The following is a 19,099-nucleotide window of genomic DNA, read 5'->3' on the forward strand; positions in this document are numbered from 1 at the left end:
CTTTACAGTCGTCCTTGTGTCTTTGCTTTCATTATGTTTGATACAAGTGATCACTGGTGGGTCAATGTTATATAATACTTAAAGAGAGCTTTGTCAGATGTGAGGAAATAACCCCTGATGATCCAACAGTGATGTCATTTTTTACTTTATATTTATAACACAAAGAAAAGTCTCACAGCACCATTATTATTTATCAGAGCAACCAATTAGACTGACCAGCCAATGAGAGCCAAGAGAGACTGTGACGTTGTTGTGTGACATCATCTCTGGTGAAGTGATGTGAAGATGTGATGTGATAATTAAGAGATGACATAATTAAATTAAAGAAAACAATACAGAAACATAGATACTTTATTTATTGCCCCTTGTTTTATTTATTATTTTTATAGCCATAATTTTGATTAACTTATTTATTTTTGTAAGTAATCATGCTCCTATTTATTTGTTTATTTCCCATATCTCTTTTGGGTCCTGACAATTCCAACTTATTTTGTCAAATTAAAACTGAAAGGCAAAGATGTTTATCTAATCCCTATTTAAATATAATTATTTGGCTTTACCCATTTGTCTTTTTCTTCGTTGTATTGTAATAAATTAAATGATGTGCAAATAAAGTGATGTAAAAATATAATATGCTTCATTTATTTATAGTCCATTAATCTATGTTTTTTTTTTTTTACAAAGAAATTTTTATTTTGAAAAATCAAATAATTTTGATTTATGTATATACTTTTTTACTTTATTTTAATGTTTTGTTTTTTTTTTACTTATTTATTTATGTCACTTTATGGCCCCATACCACACCAACTGGTATCAACATAATAGATAAACAAACAAACAAACAAAAAAAGATTATCTATTTCTTATTTAAATCTTAATATTATTACAGCTGTAACAACTTGTTAAATGATGCGTGCAAGTCAATCTGTAAATAAAGTCCTGAAAAAAAAGAAGTCAGTTTTGATGGTTTCTTTTTTTGGTATTTGTTTGGCTTCTGTAGTTTTACAAATCTGAAGGCAATCTTTCTGACCCTGTAGTGTTAATTATACAGTAGAATACAAATGTCCTTGCTTTGTTAAACTTACAGCTTTTGAATTTTCTGTAAACAAAAAAGCTTTAAAAACTTAAATTTCTTATCTGCCTGTAACAATGGAAATGTGTCCCTTTTTATATTTTTGCACATCCTGTGCAGGACTGTTGAGCTATTTCAATATAAAACAGTTATACTGTAAATATTTGTTTGACTATTTTTTAAGTAGAACTATGTTTTTCATATTTTTATTGTATATTTCTCATTCTATATTTATGTTATTAAGTTGTGCAGTGCTTTTTTTTTTTTTTTTTAATTTCCTCTTAATGTTTGCTTTATGTACCAAACGCCAAGGCAACTTCTTTGTAAGTTAAAACCTACTTGGCACTACATTTTATTTTGATTTACATTCTTTAATTAGTCAAACAATCTTCAGGTGTTATTTCTTTTTATCGACATTACTCACAAAAAATTGTTTTGTATTTAATAATTGGTATATATTTACATCTTTATGTTGTTTGTTATCTTTTCAGGCTTATAATAAAAAAAACGGTTTGCATTTCTGTATTACATTGAATTTTAAATTCCATTTCCGGGCAGCTGTATATAAAACATCCAGGGAACGACTGTTCAATGCAGCCAGTATTCACCCGGAGTAATTGCTTCTACGGACACTAACACGGAATCAGCAGGGCAGTGATTAACATCCGCTGTTTTAATCCCTTCAGAGCCGGTCGCCGTTCAGTAGCATGAAAAATATGTTAACCATTATCTCTAACGCACTTTGCAGGATCACTGGCAGGAATGCGGTGAGTGGTTTTGGGGGCTAACGTCGAGCTGCGGACCGTTTCTGGGCTGATGCTAACAGTTAGCTAACGTTAGCCTGGTTATGTTTGTGACCTTGTGAGGAGGTAGCATTTTAGCCACAGCGGCTAGTTTGACTCTTGCTTTGCAGCTTGCATGCTGTGGTCACATATATATTTTGTATAATGTGTGCTTGCTTATCGTTGTCTGACTTAAATGGTGATTTTAAAAAACGGCACGGGTAAACTGAGGAGCTACAGACGCTGCTGTGTCTGACGTTATATCTTTGACTTTTCTGTTTCTATAACTAACCTTTAATTTGTCTTTGTCGTTGTGGTGGTTTGTCTTCCTCGAGCAGCTTAGATGCACTGATGGGGATCAGTACTGAGCAATATCGGTTTAAAATGCAACCTGTGTATTTTGTTGCTTGTTAGCGGTGGTGAATGAAATACTCAGACATTTTACTTGAGTAAAAGTAGTAAAACAACAGTGCAGAAATACACTGTTACAAGTAATTGTCCTGCATTTCAAATCTTTCATAGGTAGAAGTAAAAAATTACAAGCATCAAAATTTAATTAAAGGTCCAGTATTTAGGATTCAGGGGCATCTGTTGGCAGAAAGATATAAATATATATAGGCTAATATTCATAACTAACGTATGTTTTCTTAAGTCCATAATCACCTGAAAATAAGAATAGTTTTGTTTCTGTTACCTTCAAATGAATTGTTTCTATCTGCATATGGAGTGGTTCTTCTTCTACAGAGACCGCCATGTTGTTTTTACAGTTAACCCAAATGGACAAATCATGGATGTATAAATACCCCTTTTTCCATTACCACCTTTGGCCATGAGGAGTGTGGTGCTGATTTGTCTTTCCATTATCAGTTAAGACAAGCTAGCCATGCCAGAGATGGACCATCTCTGGAGTTGGGTAAAAAGCTAGCCGGACCGCCTCGAATAAGGTAGTGGTGATGGCTCGCATATCACAGCCAACCCCCAACAACAACTCCCTTTCTCTCCCGAAACAAGCCTGCGTGTTGCGAGACTCAACTCACATGTGTCTGTGCAGGAGATCCACTTGAATCAATCCCAACCAAGCCAAGCCAGCACATGAGTGTGGGGAAAAAACGGTAAAAGAGACCTGGATACAACAATGGAGGCAGGACTCCGTTGATACCTATGAAAGTTGTGACGTGGCGCACAAAGCCAAAAACATTCAGCTGCCACCTATAAAATTACCTAGATGATCGGTGCTGCTTCCACATTATTGAGCCCATAAAATATGTGCACCTGAGATTTCTGCTGAGCAAGCTGGATCCTTCAGTTTTAGCGCTCTGCTTACTTGAATGAGGGGACAAAAATGATTTTATCGTGCGGCTCTTTGAGACTTTGGAAATGTTATCGGACAAAATGGCACAAATCCTGACAGTGAAACGAGTCATTTCGCAGGGGTTTTGACAATCAACAAATGTGTCCACTCAGTGACAGACGTTTCTTCTTTTTGGGCCCCATTGCATCATGTGACAGGCTTGAAAGTAGTAATTCCACTGTTTAAAAAAAACAAAACAAAAAAAAACAACAAAAAGGGTTCACAACTCGGCGCGCTTCCTGGGGGCCAGGAACAAATTAAACGCTGGCTCTAGATAGGACCATTAGTGTTTTTGCGTCAGCTTCCATAATCCTCCTACACACTTGGCACACGGGAGAAGTTTCAGTTCCACAACGTCACCGCCGGATGCCACTAAATCTTACACACTGGACCAAGTATCAAAAGTAAAAATACTTTGCAGAATGATCCATGTCAAAGTAATAATTATATCATAATACCTTGTCAATTGACTGACGTGTAAACAGAAGATATTTGTTTCAGTTAATACACATCAGTGCATCAGTAGTGACTGTGCTTATTCAATAGCATAAGCCATAGCATTGACAACAGCATGTTGTGTCTGTGTTGTGGTGTTTCAGCAGCAGCAGGGATCCTACAGTCCTTTGGAATTAATTTGGCATACATCAGCAGTAATATTGTTTTATAACTCCTGACATTATGCAAATATGAACTAAATCAAGTTACTTTTGTTATTTAGTTTTTTGCAAATGTACATCCTAAAAACAATCAAGTATGTGGCTGTAGGAACTCTATTGTTTGTCGGCTGTGCATTGAAAAAGCAGACATCTTGCTTTCGATCTTTCCCTCTGGCTTCTACTCCCTCTTCACTCACTCACTCACTCACTCACTCACACACAACAATCCCTATTTATTTCTTGCTTCTCTCCCTCCTCTCCCCCCTTTCCCCCACCTCCTCGCCTGAACCCTAGGGAGCCCAAACAGTGTCCGAGGTAAGCAGCTTGTTGCACAGCTGATGTCTGTCTGTAGGCCTGGTCCTACGCTGCCTCACCTTTGTAGTGATGTTTCCCAGGGAGCTCCTTTTAAAGTGCTTCAAAGCTAGGAAAATAAATCGCAACAGATCTTACATTATTGTCCCTCTGACCCAGTTTTACTGTTTTTAATTGTCCTCCTTTAATTCTTTGGCTTTAATTTAAAGTGTCCTTTCCAAACATCAGTCCTGTGTTTTTTCTTTTCTTTATACAATGCTGTTATTAATAGTACAGTCATCTACTCTGTGGTAGCACGGTTAAAGGCTGTTATCTGTGAGAAAAGCCGCCCCAGAGATATTTCACATTGGCACAACATTTACTCCTCAGGACAGTAAACAAGCCTTCTCAATAACCAGTTTAAAGTCATTGTTACCAGTAAGCAAAACAGACCACTTTGTCTAGACAAAAACCAAGAATTTAATTAAAAAGTAAAAAAAAAAGAAAAAAAGAAAGAAGTAAATTTATTAATGAATGTCTCAAAATGCGACAAATATGAAATGAAAGGTCTGAGAATTTGTATTGGGTCTTTTATAACTCAGTTTCTTGAAAATTTGAGTAAAATACAACAACAAATTTGTACTTTCTAGTTATTTTAGACTTTTGTAAAGTTGATTTTATTTAAATTGCAAAAGAAAATTCCAGAAGTCTGTCTGACTGCCTTTTTGGGAGGAAAAATATGTAAGCCATGTTGCAACGTGGTAAACTCCAGTTGAGTCACATGGGTCAACCAAAGGAAAAAAGAGAAGACACTAGGTTTACTTCAGAAGCACTAACATTGAGCCAAAGATATGTAGTTAAAATGCCTATTCATTTAGAGCATAAAGAAGTTAAAAGTTACAAAAGGAGAACACTGACTGGGTTCGACCCACACCGGGTCCTCCTTAGAGCTTAGACAGGAAAAAGGACTTTTCATTTTGAGAAGTGTTGGAAAAACTAATGATAATTATTAATGCTGTTTTTAATCTAGGACAAAAATTTAAAAACAAGCTCATAACAAGTTCTCGGAGCCCATGTCTCTACAGTAGCCCAGAGTGGACAAACAAAACACTGGCTCTAGATAAGGGCATTTGTGTTTTTGCGTCTGCCACTGTAGTTAGAAACCCATGTACAATGAGCAAAACACTGATTTGTAATGTGAAACTGCTTTATTCAGTTTTTATCTCCTGGTTTGTTTGTTTTGGGGAGAAAGAGACCTCTGTGGATAATTTAGCTCACAGTAAAAACCTCCCTAACAATGAACACTGAAGGAATTCAAACCAGGAGAAGTTTTAGATGGTTGGAATCTGCAGTCCTCTCCGCTAGATGCCACTAAATCCCCCTAAATCTCACATACTGGACCTTTTAAAGGGTTTCAAATTAAAGTTCTGTCAGTCAACTAAATGTGATGGCTTTATAAGTAGCTTAGGTTTGAACTATTTTTAATGCTCAATTTAAAACAATAATTCACAATTCAGTTTTGTATCATCTCGGTTATTGCTCCAAGTAATGATTATTATCATGAATGATTCATATAGTAGTTATTTTATAGATTAATTGTTAATGATATGGGTTTTTTTAAATGAAATATGTATATCACAAATTGTCAGAGTCCATAGTGTTAGCTTGAAATTGTCCACAACCTAAAGATATTCAATTTACAATTATAGAAATCAGAAGAGAAGGACAATACCTCACATTTGGAGCAGCTTCAAAAGCCCAATATTTGTCATTTTTGCTAAATAATTAATGTTTATTTGTATTTATTTAGGTCCCCAACAACCACCATTTCCCCAGGTGTTAACATGAATGTATTTACAATACTTTGAATCTAAGCAGTGATTATTAAATTGTTGATCAGCTACTTTATATTATTATTATTTATTAATCAAGTCATTGTTTCAATATGAATCATGGTGGAAAATAACATCAGACCAATTAGTTGTAGGGTTGGATGATGTGGATAAAACTGCTATCACAATATATTTAAAACTTAATTTGTGATACATCTATATTCTATTCATTGAGTGAGCTGTTGTTGGATAAAATGACCAGAATGAATTACCTGAAAATTCAATGCATTTTATCACATTTATGTAGAAAATAAAGTAAAGTAGTTCTGCCCACTGATTTGCAACATTCTCACAATGGTGTAAAACAACCAGAGAAATGTTTAGGGGAAATATACATCAATATATAAACATTAAATATATTTAAAATGTTGTGCCAATTAAAAAATATCAGGTTAAGTGTAGACACTGTTGGGCTTGTGCCAGACTCCATGTGTGTTTCTGCTTATTTTAGCCTCTAGCTGTCATCATGTGTGTGTGTGTGTCCATTCTCCATGTAGCTGCTGCTGCTGCTGTTTTCACCTGTAGCTTCTGTAGAGCTGCTCTGGCTTTGCTGTGCTCTGGTCTGATCGGTTGGCTCCTGTGTTCTCCAGTTGCTGATTGACCTGTCAGAGTACGTCAATCTAACCTCGCCGGCGGCGCTCGCCTTGGCACAGACCCAGCGGCAACCACCTAAACCACCACCAGACAATACTAGGGCGTCTGCTACACAGTTAGTTAGCGCCCAGACCGACCAGCTAGACAGACCAGTAAGAACATGATTAGCATCCTCCATGTCTGCCTGATCACTAACAGGGGTGGGAAACTTTACTTTATGTGTCTGCAAGCCACTCTGACTGGTTTTAAAATTCAGATTTTAAGGGAATATAACCTCTTAGAGTTGTCAAACAATTATTGGATGTACCATTAATTTCTTGCTCCTGGGTTTGTCTCATTTTTTGTTTTTCTATATGGAAAATCACCAACTGAAGATGTCAAATAAGGAAAATCATTTTTTAAAAACACATGTATGTGTTGTCTTTCAAGCCCCAACATTTATCATTTTGGATTTACTGTAAAACCAGGGCTGCAACTAACAACTACTCATTTCCTGATCTATCAATGTCTTTTTTTTTTTTAATTCATCTGTGAATTGTTGAGTCTATAGTCAGTAATTCATCACAACTCCTGTGAGCTAAGGCTAAATTTTCAGATTATTTTTTGTCTGATCCAAAAAGCAGAGAGTATCACATTTACAAATGTATAAAGTAGAGAAAAGGGAAAAAAAAACCTCACAGCTGTAATCAGAGAACATTAGGCATTTTTGCTCAATTAATGGCACGATTAATTATCAGAATTTATGTCAAATAATTTTCTGATGAATTACATTCCACTTTTATGTAGTGATTCACACAAAAACCCAGATTTCACATCCATGCTAAGGGTCTGCTTACTGGCTTTTGCCTGAGCTTCATCCATACCACACAGTCTTCGTCAGCACATAGAATTTGCAGCATTACCATGGAGCTACAACACTTTTAAGACTTGTTTAGGCCTGCAGCTAATCATTATCTTCATTATCGATTAACCTGCCTGAATTTTTTCGCATAATCAATTAATCATTTTTCAGCGAAATGTCTGTGTAATTTCCCAGAGCCAAAATCGTATGTTTTATGTGATCAACAGTCCAAAAATCTGAAGCTATTCAGTTTATTTTAACGTATGACAAAGAAAAGCATAAAAGCAGCAAATATTTGGCTTTTTTATTGTTGTTTTGTTCAGAAAAACTGAAATTATTATATTATCAGAATAGTTGGCAATTCATTTTTATGTAAATTATCAAAAATTAATTTACCAAGACTTGTTTGTGTTTGCTTAAAGTGCAAACACAAACAAGCAGGATTTTGTGGAACCACAGAATGTTTGGGGGTTTTTTTTCTTAGGAATAACACATATGAATTTTGAAAATGGGCATAGTTCTCTTTTAAAATTTGCTGAGAAAGTTTGACATCAGAGTTTTGTAACAGTAACACTGGAAACACACTGATCAGCATTGAAGTGCAACCTGTGTTATTCAGTAGCTGCTTTAAGCTGCGTCCATTTGATTCTGCAGCAAAGTGTGGCCAAACATAAAGTTGGGGATAGTTTTACTTTTAGAAGCAAATTGTGGCCAAAGAATACTGGCAGCCAATCAGTAAACCGAGTCCTGTGACTCCTGTGACAATGTTCACTTGTGTAACAAAGAATGTCTCTCTGCCTGAGACACACACATTCACCTCCCTGCCCCAGTAAAATGTGATTATTGCAGTGAGCTGCACTTAACAGATGCTTTGTGTTTTTTCAGCCTACTGGAGGCGATATTGCCCGGTGCTGCAAATATTTCCTGAGATCAGGGTTTTCACTTACATAAAGCACTTTATTAATCAATAGTTTAGAGGGGGAAAAAAGCTAAAAAAAAAAATATGTACAATACTTAGCAAATAATGAGCAAGAAACAATGTAATACATATCAACAATAACTTAAAGAAAACGTTGGAGAATTTTTACATTTCCTATATACATGTGTGAAGTGGACATAGAGCAAGATAATATGCAAATTATACTGTAAAATGTTAGTGCAATTATATATCAGATAGTTTAAAAATGTTTAAACGTATATGAGTCCTTTGTGAGAGTGCGTATACCTGTATTTTCTGTTCTAATCATTTTATTTTACAGCAATGACACATTGCCTCTTGAAGTGGCTGCCAAACTGAGGACTTACTGTTTGTGTTTTCCCAGAACAAACCAGTTGTTGGTAGACAATTTTTGTAAGTTTCCGCTGGTGTTATCCTCCCACCCTGTTACTGACCTCCCCACATCCCAGTCAGCTGTAGTAGTCCAGTCCAAGGTGAGACCCTAAAACCTGACCCCCAACACCCCTAACCTTCGAGCTGTTGTGAAGAGGAGGGCAGCCTCCACACTGTCTGTGTGGAAGACTTTGTTTGTGGTTCTTTATGTGTCAGTGATTGTGTGAAATGTGTGTGTTTCATTGACTAATGTTTGTGTGTGTTATTGGTCACCAGGGTGCCAGAGTCGTAGTTTCCCGCTCCTTCGCTGACTTCACGTCTCAGGCTACCTTTGACATCAAGGTGGGTCGAAACTAAAATCAATGTAAAAAAAAAAAAAAAAAAAGGAAAAAAAGAAAACCTCAACAAAAATACTGAAAAGTTGGCTGAGCTACATCACCTGTTTAATTTTGGAAGATAGAGTATGTCAGTAGCCATTTTATAAACTATTGAAAAAGTTTTTTTCCCCCCTCTTAACTGCCCTGGCTAGTAGAAATGCGACCTGCACCGTCTGGAGGAGGGTCCCCCGTTAAAGGCGGAGATGACGCGGGAGCAGGGACTGCAGTATTATCGCATCATGCAGACTGTGAGGCGCATGGAGCTCAAAGCTGATCAGCTCTACAAACAGAAGATCATCAGAGGCTTCTGTCACCTGTATGATGGACAGGTGAGAACACACAGAACAGTCTGGATAAGAAAGTTTCCTCACTCACATTTGATTTTACGAAAGATTTTCTAAAATTTAACGTGAGAATCACATGGGTACTTTTTAACACATTGCACAAAACTATAAATATTAAACATTTTTTACTATCAATAATATGTATTAAAGTTGATGTGTCATTATGTTTAAATTTCCTTCTTTACAAATCCAAGATACATTTTTATGCATCTTACTATTTAATAACAATAATAATAAACTTAAATTTATATAGCACCTTTCAAAACGCTGTTACAAAGTTCTAAATAAAACTGAACATATTTAAAATCAGCAAATCAAACTACAATGTGATAAAATATCACCAAGATAAAAAAATAAAAATAAGAAGGCTAAAGCGAAAATCAAGACACACAAAATGAAGCCTTAGTTTGCCTTATCAATTTGTAATTGCACTGTAAATTCGGCATCGTTTGATAAAACAAATTTTTGCGAAAGTTTTAAAATCAAAATATTTCGCATCAGTGTATTTTGATTTAACTGTAGTAAAATTTACAGACAGTGAAAATACCACACAAATTCACTCATAGCTTTTATAACAAGACAGAAAAAGTTGAAACACACATAAAAATAAAAGGAAAAAAAAGTGTGAATTACTTGTTCAAACATGAGAAAGGAGACAGACAAGAAATATAAAAGTTAAAATGGGAAAAGAATGTCATTTATTTACCACATTTATAAAGGTGCACTGAAATCTGCAGTTTTGTTTTGTGAGAATAATAAAATGCTCCACTAACAGTTCTATTGTTTATCTCCTCGTCTTCTACAGGAAGCATGTGCAGTTGGCATTGAGGCAGCCATCAACCCCTCTGATCACCTGATCACCGCCTACCGCGCCCACGGCTACACATATACCCGGGGTGTCTCCATCAAAGAAATCCTGGCCGAGCTCACCGGTGAGACAAAACATAAAAAAAATTTAAAAATGCGTGGATGAATTTAACTTTTTACACACCTACAGTGCTATCATTCCCCATCTTCATTTCTTCCTCAGGTCGTAGGGGCGGAGTGGCCAAAGGAAAAGGAGGGTCGATGCACATGTACGCTCCACATTTCTACGGAGGGAACGGCATAGTGGGAGCACAGGTAACACACAGCACAGCTGCACCAAAACAACATTCAACACGTCTAATTGTGGTTTACTCTCAACTATAAATAAGCTGGTCCCCAGATTTAAGGCATGATAAAGCCTGTTTATAAAGCAACAGTTCACCTAAAAACAATATAAGAGCGCCCGAAAAATTTAAGCATATCAGAGCAAATACTTTGACTAGTAATAAAACGTTTCAAAAACTTGTGTAGCAATAGTAGTTGTTTGGATTTCCAAGAACCCATGAATGAATACAAGACACTTAAGACTTAGTTTATCTGACATTTTATAACCTTTTTGCCATTTTATGTTCGTACTCTGTCAAAGTCTGTTTGCACTGATGTGCTTTAATTTTTTCAGGCACTCAGCTCTCCTTAAAGGGACAGTTCACCCCATAATCAACATATTTTTCCTCTTAGCTGTAGTGCTACCTTTTCAGTCTAGATTGTTTTGGTGTGAGTTGCTAAGTGTTTGAGATATTGGCCATACAGATGTCTGACTTCTCTCCAGTACAATGGAACTACAGATAAGAGGAAAAATATGCATTTCTGATTTAGGGGGGAACTGTCCCTTAAATGCCACTTGATAAAGCAAGTAGTAGTTCACCCAAAAACAAAACAAATGTATAAGACACCATTAAAAGATTTATAGTCAGTACTTGTTATTGACTCAGCTGTGAATTGTCCAGGTTCCTTTAGGAGCTGGCATTGCTCTGGCCTGCCAGTACCAAGGCAACAATCAGTTGTGTGTCACGCTCTACGGAGACGGGGCAGCCAATCAGGTAAATATCCTGCCGAGTTCTCAAAAATCCCACAGTTGATTAATATGAATATATTTGCTCAACCCAAGCCCTTCCCTGTCTGTCCTCTCTGATCCAACCAGGGTCAGCTGTTTGAGTCGTTCAATATGGCCGCCCTGTGGAAGCTGCCGTGTATCTTCATCTGTGAGAACAACAAGTACGGCATGGGGACGTCAGTGGAGAGAGCGTCAGCCAGCACTGACTACTACAAGAGAGGAGACTTCATACCAGGAATCAGAGTACGACACAAACACAGCAGAGACATAAAACAGCAGTAGAGTTTAACATGGAGGTCTTGGGCGGTAGTTGCAGCGTGTCTGTTGGCCGTACGCTGCAGCTGGCCTGTATGGACCTAGACTATAACAGGAGGAGACTGACAGTCTGTCCTGGCAGTTGCAGGTGTGAGCATCCATACAGCTGTCTGATGCTCATGTATGATACTGCACACAAAAAACATTAGCAGAAGAAGTATTTAGATGCTTTAACTATGTAAAAGTACTAATTCAACACTGGAAAAATACTCCACTACAAGTTAAAGTCCTACATTTAAATCCTTACTTACTTGAAGTATGAATAATATAAATATTGATGGAATAAGAAAACACTGACAAAATGGGACATTTTACTGAACGAGCTGATGTTTCTGGATTGATGTTACTGCTGCATTCATACATGTGTGTATGTGTCATTTTACTGCTGTAGATGATTAAGGTTGAGCTCATTTTAACTCCTTTATAAACTGTTGGGTAGTTTAATCTACAGTAATGCATCGTATTCTATAAAATCATCATATGTTTGTAGTGTGGCTGTCCTGTGAGAACCATGTATCTCTTAAAAAGTCAGAAAAACAGCCCTGTTTTCAGCTTTGTGATCAGCTGATCCAAGAGGGTTTTTTAAGAGTTTAAGGCTCTGGCACATCAAGCAAACAGTCAGCCTTAAGTCAAAGTTGGGCCGTCAGTGCAGTGTGTCCCGCACCGTCGGCCCCCGTTGTTTTGTTTTTTTTCCCCTCTCTCTCTTTTTGGACTAAATCTACATGATGAATCAATGTCAGTGCCCGTCGGCAAAAGGAATACTATGATTGGCAGTTCAGCTCACTGCATGAGAAGAAAAGTGGAAGTGAGGAAAATAAACAGAGAGCTGAAATCAAGAGGGAGTTAGACTAAAACAAACTTGTCACGTAAGGTAAGATTATTTTTCTTTAGCCAATGAGCATTTAGCAGAAATGCTTCCTGATGGGTTTGTGTCAATGTTCACTGGTGCACAATATGCTCTGTTCTTTTAGCTCTGGATTGTGTTGTTAGTGTGCTAACTGGCTAACTAGCATTGAGATGGTCCTCTGGTTTCCCTTTTTTGAATGACGTTTACAGATTACCAACTTCTGCTGGTGTAGAGAGTTAATTTGTCTGACGCAGAATGTACGGGCATGTTGACTGACGGCTGTAGTCTTTGCAGTGTGTTCATGTGCAACTTTTGTCGCTGAGACACAGTGACATCAGGCAAAGCAGCAGGGGGCCTTTGTCGCCTCATATTCTCTGAAGTTGGTTTGTTGTTTCTGGGCCTAAAGAAGGAGAAGAGTTTTCTCAGCTAAAAGGCTGACAGTGTTAATGTTTCTGCTTGTTTTGACCCGTTTGTCCTTGTTTTCCTGTCTCTTAGGTAGATGGGATGGATGTCCTGTGTGTCAGAGAGGCCACCAAGTTTGCTGCAGATCACTGCAGATCTGGAAAGGTGAGCTGAGCTGAGTACATAAAGCTGCGCTGGATAGGAGTATGAAGCAAAAGATTGAAATGTAAATCAAATGACTTGTGTGTTTCAGGGTCCGATTGTAATGGAGCTGCAGACTTACCGTTACCACGGACACAGCATGAGTGACCCAGGTGTCAGGTGAGTAACCTTATCTTTCTCGTAAATGACTTAATCCAGTCATAATTCTTCTCTGTCTCTCTTTTGTTTCCTCACTTTAATTTCAGTCTCTTCAAGTGTCAAGACGAGAAAATGATTCCCTTCACTGTCATTTTCCTCGTCTCTCCTTTTAACAAATTTTCTATCTTTCTCTGATTGAACAAGTAGAGAAAGGTATTGTCTCATAAAGCCACCACACTTGGTTCTTAATTTTATAACATAAAATGATCCTTGCCCTCTGTAGTGCATCTGATTAGATTTCAACAGCATCGTGGTGCGTAGACAGGTTTTATTGAGGATGGAAGACAGTAGGTGCTGATATCTGGGAACGATATCTTGAAAAATTAGTGAGATTTTGTATATTTAATTTCAGGTAACATGGATTAACCCCTGCTTGTGTTGGTAACACAATAAGTCCTTGGAAATTCTGGGATACATTTATTAGTAAAGACCCGTGGGCCCACAATATATATGCTTAGATGTTTTAACATACTGTTTTTGTGTTACCGTCGGTGGGAAAAGCACAAAAAAAGAAAAGAAAGTGTATGTAAATATCATATGCACCTTTTGTAAAGAGTTGTTTACATTTGTTGTTTACATTCTTGTCTGTACTGTGTCAAAAATGTGAAAACGTTGATTAAATATGAATCAAAGAAAGAAAGAGACTCACTTGCTACCACTGGAAAATCTTTTTTTTTTGATGTTTAACAAAGAATAATAAAAAATTAAAACAATAAATAATAAAGTTTTATATCTTTTTTTTTTTTTGTCTTCAAATTGTTTTTGGATTATATTATCTCAGTTCAGGTCTCATCAGTTCAGTATTAAAAAAATGTGTACATTATTTGATTAGTGTCTTCCTGTTAATGACCCAGCAGGGAAGTTTGACTTTGTGTTGTGATGTGACTCCCTGCAGCTACCGCACTCGTGATGAGATTCAGGAAGTCCGCAGTAAGAGTGACCCCATCACCATGCTGAAAGAGCGCATGCTCAGCAACAACATGGCATCCGTAGAGGAGTTCAAGGTAAGCGTACATAAAACTTTCTACAGTCTGTTTTAGAAGACACCAGCATCAGTCGCTGAGCTTTCACAGCTTTCTATTCTTTAGATGACTCGGTATATAAAATACACCTCCTACATCAACAAGACAAAAAACCACAATCTTAATGACAAGGAAAAACAAAGTATGTAACAAATTTATTTACCCCACACATCAACAACAAGCTTAACCTTTTGTATTGTCACGTGTTAAGTGAACCTATATGAAATATGGCAAATATAAATAGCATGCATCATGTCTCTTCAATGCCATTCATCTTTAGATGGATAGATACTTACTGACAGTCTGTATTACTTACATACATACTTATGCACTTACACAATCAACTACATACTTACTTATTTACATACCTGCATATTTACTCAGTTCCTTCATTTATCCCTTGGATGAAATTCTCATGTCACAGCAGCAGTACATGAACGAATCGACACTGAACAAAGGAAAGTGCAAAGAAACAAACTTAAAAAACACAAGTATTAGCATAAGAGTCACAGGTATAAAACATTCCCTTTAAACGTGCACAATGTGCAAATTGCTGTAAGGCGTGCAAACGGATGTTATTATGAGTACTAAGTTCAAATGAAGTATTGCACTTTGGCAGAGAATATCAAATACTGCCATCTTTTATCCATTTTTTTTTAATTATATCCTCGGTTGCATTATTGTACATCTGTCCAAGTTCTTAAGCTCGTAACCAGCTGAGCCTTGATTGTCTGCTACGTATGGTGTCCAATTTAGACTTTGTTCCACTTTTTACCCTGAAATATTAACTCCAATGGTGTGCATTCACTGGTGTTCTGCCTGACAGGAAGTGGAAATTTGCTGGTGCAACAAAACATTTAATTTTGCATAACTGTGTAGGACTCAATAACAAAGTCTGGAATCTGAGAGGGTGAAACTGCGGGGTAAAAATAATTTACATATTTCACATCATAGTTCAAACTTCTAATTTAAACCTCTTGTTGCACAATTAATCTGCTTTGTATGAAGGTAACACCTGAAAGCATTAACTTGCATACATTTTCCAGGTCACTACTAAAAGTTTTCGCTTACATTTGTGGAAACTGTGCACTTCGTCACTTCTGGTGTAAAAGCTTTGTCAGAATTTCTTAAGAAAATGTGAGTGGAGCTAGATGAGAAATAGATGTGTTCTTGAGTGTATGTGACCTAAATAGAAATGCTGAACCACAGAAGCACCTACACATTTGTCTACACGTATATCTGACTTCATCTTGTTTCTTTTTTGGCTGTATGTGTTTTTATAGAAAGTAAGGTTACCATGACTTGGCTAACAAAAATGTAGAGTATTGTCATCAGTCAGAAAGGTGCAGTCTTTTGATATTTTGATTGAGTCACTAAAAACACTGATAAGTTAAATGTGATGCTCCTTTGTGTCGAAAGGGGCCAGTTGAGGTGGTTCGAGCATCCGATCAGGATGCCTCCCAGACACCTCCCGTTAGAGGTGTTCCAGGCACGAACAACTGGTAGGAGCTCCTTGGGCAGACCCAGAGCACACTGGAGGAGTTGTATATCTCGTCTGGCCTGTGAGCATCTCAGGATTACCCAGGAGGAGCTGGAAAGCATTGCTAGGGAGAGGGACATCTAGAGTACTTTGCTCAGCCAGCTGTCCCTGCCACCTTGCCCCAGATAAGCGGATGAAAACTGATAGATGCCAAGTCACAAATGAAAGTTTTAGCTTACTCTTGTGGAAAATGTGCGTTTCGTCATTTCTGGTCTGAAAGCTTTGTCAGAATTTCTTAAGAAAATGTGAGTGGAGGTTGATGAGAAATAGACGTGTTCTTGAATTAATCTGACCTCAGTGGAAACGCTGAACAACAGAAGCACCTACACATTTGTCTACACACATATCCGACCCCATATTGTTTCTTTGTTTGGCTTTATGTGTTCTTTTAGAGTTTAAGTAAGATAACCCTGACTTAGCTGAACAAAAATGTGGAGTCTTGTGATCAGTCAGAAAGGCGCAGAAATCCTCAGTCACTTGATATTTTGATAGAGCTACTAACACTGATAGATTAAATGTGATGCTGGTCTGAAAGTCACTCAAAGGCTCAATTCAGGTAAGACTGAAGTTAGGAAAGACAATGTCTTTAGATTCTCTTGAAACAGAAACTGACAAGTGGCACATCTATTTACATTTTACTGTTTTAAGGTGTAGCTGGTCACCTCAATCTACTTTTCGATTTAAAAAAAAAATAAAACCCCACTGTATTGTGGCGCTGTTGGAATTAATGTGACTCCTCTCTGTGTCCTGTCAGGAAATTGACATTGCAATCCGTAAGGAGGTGGAGGAGGCGGCTCAGTTTGCTACATCAGATCCAGAGCCACCACTGGAGGAGCTGTGCAACCACATCTTCAGCAACGACTCAGCGCTGGAGGTCCGCGGGACAAACCCCTGGGTCAAACTCAAGTCCGTCAGCTAGACTCACACACACACACTCCAAATATACGCACACTGACCTTCCACCCAGTGTTAAACAAAGTCCCTCCAGCTGCACCCATGTCCTGACTTTTAACGCTCAGCACCTCCTTCCTCGATTGTAGATCATTCCGCACCTTAATAGGACTCAGCTCTGACCTGAAACCTGTCAGTGTTATTTATTTATAGTTTTATATAGAGATATATTCTTTGTCTGTGTGTTTGTTCTGCCGTACATCTGACCAGTCTGTTGGCGTTGTATCATCATCATCATCATCAAGCTGTGGCGAGCTGTTGCCAGATGTTTGTGGTGTATGAGAAGATTCTTCAGAGGGCGCTGTGTGTGCTTTAACAAGTTTTAAATACTGCAGGGCTGCGCAATATACGCACAAAACTTAGGTTTCCTCATTTTTTCCCCCTAGAATGGCTTGTCTGTTTTAAATTCCTCCACTTTTTGGTAGCATTTTTAGCTGTTTTTCCAGCTTTAAATGTTCAGAAAAATTTGGACTCTGCTTGAAGAAAATTGTCCGAATCACTATTTTCCTTCCAAGAAACCATCGGCAGCTTTAAAAAACAAAAACAAAAAAAAAACAATTGTGGATATTTTAATGTCGATCATAAAGCAATCAATCATCAGTTGAGTCTTTGACTTTTCAGACCTCTTTTGCTTTAGTTTTAAGATGTTTTTAAGAGACTGCAGGAAAGAATTCAGTATGTTTGTGTCAGCGTGCTGGAAATGCACTACAGGGCAAGATAAGCAAAATACATTTACTCTACTGTACTGTACTTAAGTACAATTTTTAGGTAATTACTAAATTTTCTGTTAAGGCTTCAGAGGGAAATATTTGTACACATCTGTATTTACTAGATACAGTTAGTGACTTTGCAGATTCAGATTATTAATATGAATTTATTAACAAATCTATTCTGATTTATTATTTGAGAGTAGAAGAAGCAATACAGTCATTCAAATGAGCTGCAGCTGCAACATTAAAGTGATGAACACATGAATGCATCAGTAATTATAATCCAATAAGATGTATTATTCTGAAATGAGCCATTCTGCATAATGAGTACTTTTACTTTTAGTACTTTAGGTATATTTTGGTGCTTTTGTACTCCAGTAAAATACAGGACAGTTACATGTTACAGGTTTTCGACATGGCCGTACTGCTACTTTTAAGTAAAAGATCTGAATACTTCTCCTCCCACTAGTTTGAAAGGACATGTTACAATCACAATTTCCAGACCTGAAAAGTTGTGGAATTAGTCTAAGTCATTGAAAGTCTTGGTAAAGTAAAAAGTATAATGTAGTTGCTACCGTAATCTTATGTGGATAACACTCTGCATAATGTAACATAACAGCATATTAATTTTCTTCAGCTATGTACATAACATAGCTCTAACATGAATCAGTGTGTGACAGAGTTTTGTTTACCATCAAGTACATTTCATTAGTTTCTCCGTGGGTTCGTCTCTTCCTTCCTGTATGCCAGCTACCTGAAATGATGTTTGAATTGAGTTTGAATCTGGTATGTAAACGTCGAGCAAGTGGGACAAGAACAAAAACAATCTTCATTTTGGGTTCTTGGAAAGTCATGGAAAACTATGGGAATTTTTGTCCATGAAAATGTGTGGAACCGCAGGTATAATGTGAAACTGGTATACTGCTGCAACAATAGTAGGAATTTATCAAATGATGATTTACGAATATTGAGATGACTGTTGATCAGTCCTTAAAAGCCTGAATTTAAATATTTAATATTAAGCAAAGGTTTTATTTAGGTTTTATTTATATTATTTAATAGTTTACTTTCTGGACACATTTTAGTCAGTGGTTTTATGTGACTGCTACATGTAATGATGCACTTAAAATATGGAGTGACTATTTGTGTTTTCAAATTTGGCATATGAGAAAACTTGAACGAAAAAACAGCAGTAGCACTAACCAGATTTTCTGTTCCTCTCTACAAGTAACTCTCTGGTCCTTTATAAGAAAGTTTACTGTTACTGAACCTGAACTTGGACAGATATAAAGCTTTACTTGACTGTTTGTGTGTTTGTGTTGAACTGAAAGACTGTTTGGCTGTAAAATAAATGCAATCAGAAGGTGTGGAGACAAATACTGTGTGTTTGTTGTGTCTTTATCTCATCAGCAGCAGAGTTCATAAATCTCTTTTTAAATGTTTGGAGCTTGTTGAATGAAAACAGACATACTTTTGTGAAATTGCAAATTTGAACATCTTG

At 37.1% G+C, this 19,099-nt stretch overlaps 1 protein-coding gene across 7 annotated transcripts; it reads left to right on the plus strand.

Annotated features, from left to right (window-relative positions):
* The first annotated feature begins 1,661 nt into the window (after nucleotides 1–1,661).
* Nucleotides 1,662–18,975, plus strand: pdha1b (pyruvate dehydrogenase E1 subunit alpha 1b). Of its 7 annotated transcripts, none has more exons than XM_049566001.1 (13): nucleotides 1,662–1,839; nucleotides 4,156–4,176; nucleotides 6,635–6,790; nucleotides 9,086–9,151; nucleotides 9,342–9,515; nucleotides 10,336–10,462; nucleotides 10,561–10,652; nucleotides 11,345–11,437; nucleotides 11,539–11,694; nucleotides 13,109–13,180; nucleotides 13,269–13,336; nucleotides 14,271–14,379; nucleotides 16,692–18,975. In XM_049566001.1, exons 1-13 carry the CDS (start codon nucleotides 1,780–1,782, stop codon nucleotides 16,854–16,856), a joined length of 1,359 nt encoding a protein of 452 aa, XP_049421958.1. In that variant the 5' UTR covers nucleotides 1,662–1,779; the 3' UTR covers nucleotides 16,857–18,975. The 7 variants fall into 7 exon arrangements, with proteins under 7 accessions (XP_049421958.1, XP_049421959.1, XP_049421963.1 ...); XM_049566003.1 differs by lacking the exon at nucleotides 6,635–6,790 and adding an exon at nucleotides 8,802–8,910 and having other exon boundaries at nucleotides 1,705–1,839; XM_049566008.1 differs by lacking the exon at nucleotides 1,662–1,839 and adding an exon at nucleotides 8,802–8,910 and having other exon boundaries at nucleotides 1,852–4,176.
* Nucleotides 18,976–19,099: the final 124 nt, after the last annotated feature.

This window comes from Epinephelus fuscoguttatus, linkage group LG21 (genome assembly GCF_011397635.1).
Source record: "Epinephelus fuscoguttatus linkage group LG21, E.fuscoguttatus.final_Chr_v1".
Lineage (NCBI taxonomy): Eukaryota > Metazoa > Chordata > Actinopteri > Perciformes > Serranidae > Epinephelus > Epinephelus fuscoguttatus.

Coding starts and splice junctions, on each gene's coding strand:
- pdha1b (XM_049566001.1), top strand. CDS start 1,780: ATGAAAAATATGTTAACCATTATCTCTAACGCACTTTGCAGGATCACT. Junction 11,695..13,108: donor ACTTCATACCAGGAATCAGA/GTACGACACAAA, acceptor CCTGTCTCTTAG/GTAGATGGGATGGATGTCCT. Junction 13,181..13,268: donor ATCACTGCAGATCTGGAAAG/GTGAGCTGAGCT, acceptor TGTGTGTTTCAG/GGTCCGATTGTAATGGAGCT.